Raw genomic sequence first — 9951 nt, forward strand, 5'->3', positions numbered from 1 at the left:
GAACTCACTCTGTAGACCAGGCTTGCCTCGAACTCAGAAATCCACCTGCCTCTGCCTCCCAAGTGCTGAGATTAAAGGCGTGTGTGACCTCTGCCTGGCCCACTTTTTATTTTTTTAAATATTTATTTATTTATTTTACTGAGTACACTGTAGCTGTCTTCTGACACACAAGAAGAGGGCGTCAGATCTCATTACAGTTGGTTGTGAGCCACCATGTGGTTCTGGGAATTGAACTCATGACCTCTGGAAGAGCAGTCTTAACCACTGAGCTCTCTCTCCATCCCGTAGGCCAGTCTTTAAGGAGTAAATTAGTGAATTGATAGTAGGTAGTAATCTTAAGATTTTAGGCAACTCTATGTTGTATAATCTGACCACAAGTCTGACTTCTGTTGGAATTTGATCAAAGAGAAAACTTTTTCACAGCCATTGTATGAAAATCCTAAATGGTTTGTGAACTTCTTTGTTAGTTCCACAACTAAGAAAAGTTCCCACTACTGAAACCTTTAATCCCAGCACTCAGGAGGCAGAGGCTGGTGGATTTCTGTGAGTTCGAGGCCAGTCTGGTCTAGAGCGAGTCCCAAGACAACCAGGGCTACACAAACCAAACTAAACCAACCAATCATCCAAACAAACAAAAGACTCCTGTTGGTGTCAGACAATCAGCCATTAAAGATGTCTACTCCCGAGACTAATGATCTCAGGCCAGTTTGCAGGGCCCGTGTGATGGAGGAAGGAAGAGAACTTCCACACTTGCCCTTTAACTGCCCTGCACATGCTAGGGCATGAACCCCACCTCCCACAATAAGAGAAATTTAAAATTTATCCTTTGGTGTTCTCTCTTTTTTTTTAAGAACAGGGTCTCAGTGTAGGCCCGACTGTTCTGGAATTTGCTGTATAGATCAAGCTGACCTCAAACTCAGATAGAGACCTACTTGCCTTTGTCTCCTGAGTGTTAGATTTAAAAGCACCATCATGCTTGGCTGGTTAAAGAAAAATTAAAGTACATAAACCAATTAAAGTATTTTTTACTGTTAATATGATTTGAATAGTAACCAAATACATTTTTGTATGTAGCCTTGCTTTTTGTTTATAAGTTTGCTTAATTTCTTTAGTTAACTAAAAATCAAGTGTGCCAGCAGTACAGATTTGTAAATTTTAATTGAAGAAATGTATGTGTGTATTTGTGGTGAATGCATGTATGTGTAGATATGCAAACTTGTGTGCATTTGCAGTGGTTAGAGCTTAAAGTTGGGTGTCTTTATTCCTTTTTTATTTTAAAAAATTTTAGAATTATTTTATTTTTAATTATATGGTTATGTATAGATATTTGTACATGTGAGTGCAAGTGCCCCAATAATCCAGAAGAGCCAGCACATCAGACTCTTTGTAGAGCTGGAGTTGTTGGTTGTAAGCTGCTCTTTCAGGGGTGTTGGGAGCCAAACTCCAGCCCTCTCTCTGTAAGGGCAGTGCATGTGCTCACACTTAACTTGCTCTCCAGCTTCCTTTTTTGAGGCAGTGTTTATTACTGAGCCTGGGATGCTCTGTTTTGGCTGTCCTGCCTGATCCCTGAGCTCCCAGGACCTGCTTGTCTCTGCTCCCTTCTCCAGCATCTACTGCTGCCCCGGCAATGTCCTCAGGCCTGTGCAGCTGGTACCTTACCCACTGAGCCAGCTCCAAAACAAATCCCTGTGTTTAGTATTCTTTTCCATTGCAGCAACTGTCTTTGCTTTTGTGGGTTTTTTGAAGATTTTTTGTTTGTTTTTTGTTTTTGTTTTTTGAAAAGCTATTGTACTTTGTAGATTTTCTTTCTTTAGATTTGTGGAATGACTTTGCCTTTTGTTCCTTAAAAGACAGTATATTAGTCAGGGTTCTTTAGAGTCACATAAGTTATGGTAGTCTCTATGTAGTAAAGGAATTTATTGCAGACTTACAGTCTGTAGTCCAACTCCCAACAATCAACTCCTAACAATGGTCGGCAGCAGCTGTGAATGGAAGTCCGAGGATCCAGCAGTTGCTCAGTCCCACAAGGCAAGCAATTGAAAAAGAGCAAGCTTTCCTTCTTCCTTATATAGGTCTCCAGCAAAAGGTGTGGCCCAGGTTAAAGGTGTTAACCCCAGGTGACCCTGATTGAACTCGTAGATTCTAGGATTCATAGCCACTATGCCACCACATCTTTAATCCCAGATGATCTTGAACTCATAGATCTATCTTAATCCTCTGGGATTTATAGCCACTATACCTCAAGATCTCCATGCCAAAATTCAGGACGGAAACTTGTTATCTCTCAGCCTCCAGATTAGGGCCAGGTGAGCCTTCTAATTCTGGATTGTAGTTCATTTCAGATATAGTCAAGTTGACAACCAGGAATAGCCACTACAGACAGACTTTTTGTTGTAATTTAACATAAGCATCTTGCCAATTTACTGCATCCATTTTTTTTTTAAGCAAAAGTTAAATTTTGGGAAGAAATTTCAGAATAACTAAGTGAATGAAATTATTACTGTATCAGCCACTTAAAGTACATTCTCATTATAATGTCTATTTTTATTTTTTGGGGGATATTACAGATTCAACCTAAGACTGTCACTATATATTTCTTATTCATTCACTCATTCATTCATTTTAGGTGGTGGCTCACATAGTTCAGGCTGACCTCAAATTCGCAAAGTAGCCAAGTATGAATTTGAATTTTTTTTTGTTGTTGTTTGTTTTTTGAGATAGAGTTTCTCAATGTAGTCCTGGATGTTCTAGAACTTGACCCATTGACCATACTGGTTTCAGACAACAGTTCTGCCTGCCTACTTCTGTCTCCTGAGTTCTGGGACCAGAGGCATGTACCAACAGCTGATGACCTTGAATTCTTGACTCTTTTGTCTTCACCTTCTGTGTGCAGGGATTGCAAGTTTTATCATATCTGGTTTATGCCCAGCTGAGCATTACCTACAGCTTTGTACATGATAGGCAAGCATTCTATCAATCTCTAGCTCTAGCCTGTACATTTTTTTAAGATATATTTTGTAGTCCTAAACTGAATTTTGCCTAAAAATAGGATCACCTCCAATGTTCTATTTTCTATGCTACTTTTAGAAAGTATATTCTGCTGTTAAAGCTCTAGGTAAGTCATGTGTTAACTGTAATGGAGTTCTGTTCAGTTGCAGTGGGTCTCTTTTTACAGGGTGTGTTCATAGGAAGTTAATCTCGTTCTTTAAGCAGTAGTGGACCTGACTGTTGTTTTGCTCCTCTTAAACAGGTCAGAAGACATCTCTTACTCAAGAAACAGAGCTGTTGGAATCTTTACTTCAGGAGGTAGAACATCAGGTGATAATAATATACGTTTGTCTATGTGCTGCTGAGTGAGCAGTAAGTAGTAAACTATGTAGAAGCTGTTTCTGGGTGGGATGGTGCACAGCTGTGCATTGTATGAGGCTGAGGCAAAAGTACCGTGAGTTTGAGGCCAGCCTATGTTACATAAGCTTTTGAGGCCATTCTAGGACACCTATACTTCATCTAAAAAACTAATGTATTTATCCTTTCTTCATCCATCTCCCTCCTCCTTCCCTTCCTTCCTGTTTATTGAAGAAGCATCTTATACTGTGGCTTAGGGTGGCCTTTAACTTGAGACACTCCTGCCTTTGTTTGCACAGGGCTTTGATCACAAGGTGTGGTGCTTTGAATGAGATGATTTAAGCATTTGAATGAGACCACAGTTGGGGAGGCTTAGGAAGTGTGGCTTTGTTGGCATAAGTATATGACTTGTGGTGGGCTTTGAGGGTTAAAACCCTGCTGTCTACCCTCCTCCTCACCCTGGTTTGCTCTTACTACTTCCTGCTTGTGGATAGTGATCTCAGCCCTCAGTTCTCAGCTATAGTTGCCACAACTTCCCTGTTATGTTGGTAAATAACTCGTTTCCCTTTGAGGAAACCTCCCTTTTATAGATTTCCTTGGTCTGGCACTTTATTACAGCATTCAAAAAGGAACTAATACACACAGGTTAAGACACTGTACTATATCTTTTTAAAATGTTTCCCCCACCTTTCTGCTAGGGTGTTGGGAGAAGAGGGGATAGAAACTATGACATCAAAAGATCTGTGTGCTATAATGGAGATTTTTATAGAGTTGGTAGTTTTATTAGAGCTAATTCTTAAGATTTCTAAATAAGCCAAAACACAATAACTTTTTTTTAAGACTTTGAACTTTCTGTGTAGACAGGCTGGCCTCAAACTCTGAGCTCTGCCTGAGTGTTGGGATTAAAATAAGTACCCCCTGCCTGTCGAATTTACTTTGTTGGGGGAAATAACTCAGATATTTGCAAATTTATAAAAGGTGAAATTTCCCCTTATGACTTAACTAGTAGTTTTTAGGTAGATGGTTATTGCCAATTACTGATTTTTGTATATTTACATATTTAAGTATATTTACATATACTGATTTTTCTGTTAAGTTTTAGCATTAAGGAAATACCTGTTGAGTTTCACATAATAGGTATTTAGATTTTTAAAAATTATTTTATTTTAAATTGTGTATGTATGTGTGGATATTTGCATGTGAGTACAGGTGCCCATGGAGGCCAGAAGAGGGAGTCAGATCCCCTGTTGTCCTTACAGGTGGTTGTGAGCCACACAATGTGGATGCTAAGAATTGTACTTGGGACTTCTGCAAGAGCAATACACGCTGTTAACTGCTGAGCCAACTCTCCAGCCCCATTTTAGATGTTTGGGATATACTACTGAACAAATTGGCAAAACATCTTTCCTCATCAACATTTTGGGGGATGAATAAACATAGTAGAGTAAAAAACATAATATCTCATAAATATCTGGAACATTCACTTGTCTTGAATTTACTTTTTTTGTAGTACTTGTATTTTAAAAATAGGTGCATGAGAGAGGGGGGGAGAGAGTGAGATAGAGAATGAGAGACAGAATGAGAGAGACAGAGAGAGAGAGTGAGAGAGAGAAGAGTGAGAGAGAGAGGAGCGCGAGTAAGTTGGGTTTCAGACCAGGGACAAGAGGCTGAGGTGCGAATATAACATACCAAAGTGGACCTGGCCTCAAGGTTCTGTCAGCATCTCTCAGTTCCTACCTGTTACAAGGTATGGCTGACATAGCCTGCCCTCTACCCTGAACTTTCCAGCCCAGTGGCTGGCCTTCCCCTCCCTCAGAAGTTCCTCCCTATATAATCCAGACATTTTGGCCCCTCTCTGTTCTCTAACTCCCCTCCCCCCTGTATTTTCTCTCTACCTTCCTGCTTGTTCTTTCTGTCTTCTTCCTCTTCTCTGGTCTCCCTCCCCATGCCTGCTTTGGCCCTGTTACTTGGGACCCATGAACCTGCCTGCCTGAGAGTCGCTTCCCAGTATGTAGCTACCTCCTAAGGGTATTCTCTCTCTCTCTTTTTCTTTCTTTCTTTCTTTTTTTTTCTTTTCTTTCTCTCTCTCTCCCTCTCTCTCTTCTCTCTTTCTCTCTTTCTCTCTCTTTTTTTTTTTTTGGTATTTCAAGACAGAGTTTCTCTGTGTAACAGCCCTGGCTCTCCTGGAGCTTGCTTTATAGACCAGGCTGGCCTCAAACTCACAGAGATCCACCTGCCTCTGCCTCAGCCTCACAAGTGCTGGGATTAAAGGAATATGCACCACTGTCCATCATTTTCCTTTTTTAGAGATTTTGTTCTTGTGTTCAGTCTTTATTTCCTGGTTTCCATTATTGCTAAGACCCTTGGGTTATTCATGTGCTGTTGTTTTATACTTCAGTAGATTGCCAGGATGGCTAATCAGAATTAACTTCCATTACACGTCTGAAAATATTTTTATTTTATCTTTTCACTCGATTGGCTTGACTTGTAAGGTTTAGTACATGCATATCTATTTAGTACTCATATTTTCTTCTCAGGACGCTCATTCTGTTTTGTCTGAGACAGCGTCTTGACTCACATTTAGCGTAGACTGTCCTGGAGCTTGCTGTTTAGCCCAGGATAGCTTCCGTCTCACCATCCCCTTGACTCAGCCTTGCAAGTGCTAGTACCACACCAGTAGAGCAGTCCAGAGACTTTCATCCCTGGACCAGTAGAGTGACTTTATACCAGTTGTAGTATGCTGAGTGACTGTCTGAGGATTTATGGTGGTTTGGTTTTTTTTTTGTTGTTTTTTTGTTTTGTTTTGTTTTTGAGGTAGGGTTTCTCTGTGTAGCCCTGGCTGTCCTGGAACTCACTCTGTAGACCAGGCTGGCCTCGGACTCGGAAATCCACCTGCCTCTGCCCACCAAATGCTGGGATTAAAGGCGTGTGCCACCACTGCCCGGCTATGGTGTTGTTTTTTTTTTTTTTTTAACAAGTGATGTTAGCCATAATACCTGTGTGGAAAGTATGTAATTGATACGTTTGACAAATCTGTGTAGTTTTGAAACAATCACTGTTGTGAGAGTGGTGAACATGGACATTTATTTTTGTATATCTTTCTATTTTGTTTACCTACTTTTCTCTGTGTAGCCCCCAACTTGGTTTCTGTTATAAATGGATGTTTTCTATAGTTATATAAAAACTATAGAAATGTACTCTCATACACTCATTTTATATTTAACTTCTTTCAGCAAAATTACTTTTGGGTTTCATTCATGGAACTGAATACATCAACAATTTTTCCTTTTCATTGCAGAGCGATCACTTTATATAAATATCACATTTACTTTTCCATTCAACTGATTATATTCATTATGGCTGATTATAAACAACAAAGGTTTGTTTGGAGCTGTTATAGCTAGAGCTAATAGGAACATTCTTGTCCAAATCTTTACATGGATATATATTTCTCTTCCTGTTAGGTCCACTTAATACAGATGGCTGAGTCAAGTGATGGGTGTCTGAAAAAAGGATTTTATAATAAAATAAAAATAATTAAAAATATTTTGTTTTGTTCTTAATTATATGTATATGTATGTGTGGGAGGGGTTCATTCAGAGGTCTAAGCAGTCGGGTCTCCTGAGCTCGAGCTGCAGGTGACTCTGGGTGCTGGGAACTAACCTCCTCTGCAAGAACCCTGCATGCTGATGCCTGCTGAGCCATCAAGCCACTAGCCCTTATTTTTAAGTAATTGCTGATAATCTTCTGAACAGGGCTGTTTTATATTGCTACTAGTATGGTCTGAGTTCCTTTGCAGGACTGGTAGCACATGGCGCAAATCTTCTTACAATAGCTGTTTTCATAAGAGTATTTTTATGGCTGTAATGTTTTGTTTGCCTGTGTCTAATGATGTTGAAAATCCTTTCTTACATTTATTTGCCATCCGTATGTGTTGAAGTTCTCTTCAAATCTTTCCCCTCTATTTTTATTGAGTTTTCTTTGGGTTTCTTAGTTTTTATAATCCTTTGTTGTTTGTCCTAGGTAGTTTTTGTCAGCTTGATGCAAGTTAGTTATTTGGGAAGACGAATCTCAGTTGAGAAAATGGTACCATCAGATTGGCCTTAGGCAAGTCTGTAGGGTATTTTTTTTTTAATACAAGATGGATGTGAGAGGGCCCAGCTCAGTAGAGACTTGCCACTACTAGGCAGGTGGTCCTGGGTAGTATAAGAAAGCAGGTTCAACAAGCCATGAGCAAGCCACCAAGCAGCATTCCTCTGTGGTCTCTGCATCAGTTTATGCTCCTAGCGTCCTGCCTTGAATTCCTAGCCTGACTTCCTTCAGGAACAGAATGTGGCCTGAGAGTTGTAAACTAAAATAAACCTTTACCTCTCTTTAGGTTGCTTTTGCTCATGTGTTTTCTAACAGCAGTAGAAGCCTAAGACATCGTTATTTTAAATGAGTGTAAATGAGTGTCTAAGCTGCCTGAACTTGCCTTGAATTCAGTGGCTTCCTGCCTCAGGTTTCTACAGAATCTTTATATAGTTTTGAAAAAGTAGATGTTAAATCCTTATGTGGTAAATGCTTTGTAAAGATTTTCTTGTTTTGTTTTTTTTTTTCTGTTTTTTTTTGTTTGTTTTTGTTTTTGTTTTTTCTAGACAGGGTCTCTCATTATAGCTCTGGCTGTCCCTGGAACTGGCTATGTAGACCAGACTGGCCTCGAACTCTTGGGAATCTGCCCATCTCTGCCCTCAAGTGCTAGGATTAAAGGTGTGTACTACCACTGCCTGGCTGTTTGTTTTGTTTTGTTTTGTTCTTTATTTAAGTAGAGAATTATTAAATTTTTGCCAAAGTCTGATTTGTCAGTTTGTTCATTTTGTGTCATATTTAAAATATTCTCTTATGTTTTTTCATGTTTTAGGATTTCCATTTACTTAGGTCTATGATACACACATACACACAAAACTTTAAAAATGATTTTTATTTTATATATATTTGTATTTTGCCTGAATGTATGTCTGTACTATGTACATGCAATGTCCACAGGTTCCAGATGTGGAAGGCAGATTCCCTAGAACTATAGTTACAGACAGCTGTTAGTCACCATGTAGTGCTGGGAACATTGAATCCAGGTCCTCTGGCAGAGCAGCTAATATTCTTAACATCTGTGCCATTTCTGCAGCCCCTATATTCAATGCATGTGAGGACGGAGTACAACCTCAAATGTCATATTCAGGAATACCATCCTTCCTCTGAGTCCACGTTTCCTCAGCCTGGAGCTTAGCAACTAGGCTAGACTTGTCGGCAGTGAGTTCAGAGTCCTCCTGTTTCAGCCTCCTCATCACTAGGCTCACAAGTTCACCATGCCCAGTACACTGGGAAAGGCCATTGTCAGTAAGATTAGAAGAAGGAAAAGTACAGACTTTGGTGTGGCTTCTCATGTGTAGGAATGGGCAGGGCAAGTAGTTACGTGTGATGTTTTAGTTGGATGATTTAAATTATTTTAGTGGGTTCTAAATGATCAGTGAGGAGTTTGTAAGGTGTCTGAGGAGGCATAAATACTTGTTATGTATGAATGCTTGGTGTGCTACCTGCATTTGATCCCTGGAACCTATGTAAAAAAGTAGGATGTACTGGCTAGTTTTGTGTGTCAACTTGACACAGGTTGGAGTTATCACAGAAGGGAGCTTCAGTTGGGGAAGTGCCTCCATGAGGTCCAGCCGTGGGGCATTTTCTCAATTAGTGATCAAGGGGGTAGGGCCCCTTGTGGGTGATGCCATCCCTGGGCTGGAGGTCTTGGGCTCTATAAGAGAGCAGGCTGAGCAAGCCAGGAGAAGCAAGCCAGCAAGGAACATCTCTCTCCATGGCCTCTGCATCAAATCCTGCTTCCTGACCTGCTTGAGTTCCAGTCCTGACTTCCTCTGGTGATCAACAGCCATGTGGAAGTAAGCTGAATAAACCCTTTCCTCCCCAACTTGCTTTCATGGTCATGATGTTTGTGTAGGAATAGAAACCCTGACTAATACAAATTGGTACCATCATAGTGGGGTATTCCTGTGACAACCTGACCATGTTTTGGGGAGGACTGTGGAAGGACTTTGGAACTTGGAGCTAGAAGAACCACTGGTTGTTAAGAACTCTGTGGGATGTTCTGTGGGAGCTTGGAAGACGATGTTGAGAACAGTGCAGAGATGGAGGCCTAGCTTTTGAAATTTCAGAGGGAAGATTAAAGACTCTTATCAGGGCCATGTTGTTTTGACTGTGTATATTCTGTGGTTCTGGTTAGCTGGGGCTGAAGTATCAGTGGTGATTAACAAGATACCAGAACTACTAAAGTGAAAACTTTACATTACTGGGACTATTGATGCTGGTTAGCTGGAGCTAAGAAATTAGCGGTGATTAAGAAGAGACCAGCATCACTGAAGTGACATCTTCTGAGAAGTGTTTTCTGAGAGCACAAAGAGGCTGTGCTCCAGAGATAGCCAAGGTTGTTTGTACCTTGTGCTGCAGCAGGATTTGGTAATGTGTAAGAGTCACCCAGTTGGTACTGGTTTTGAAGGCATGAAGGGGTCATGAAGAGCAGTTGAGGCTCGACACAGTGAGAGGCCATGGAAGGCCATTGGTGAA

The 9951-nt window shown here is 40.5% G+C and overlaps 1 protein-coding gene across 4 annotated transcripts in view; it reads left to right on the forward strand.

Moving 5' to 3' along the window:
* Positions 1-9951, forward strand: part of Trim37 (tripartite motif containing 37) — a 138924-nt gene that overhangs the window by 19831 nt on the left and 109142 nt on the right. For all 4 annotated transcript variants that reach the window (XM_031351971.1, XM_031351972.1, XM_031351973.1 and 1 more), the window contains one exon: positions 3251-3318. In XM_031351971.1, the coding sequence (XP_031207831.1) occupies positions 3251-3318 (68 nt within the window). The remainder of the gene's footprint in view (positions 1-3250; positions 3319-9951) is intronic.

Source organism: Mastomys coucha, unplaced genomic scaffold (genome assembly GCF_008632895.1).
Source record: "Mastomys coucha isolate ucsf_1 unplaced genomic scaffold, UCSF_Mcou_1 pScaffold5, whole genome shotgun sequence".
NCBI classification, from domain to species: domain Eukaryota; kingdom Metazoa; phylum Chordata; class Mammalia; order Rodentia; family Muridae; genus Mastomys; species Mastomys coucha.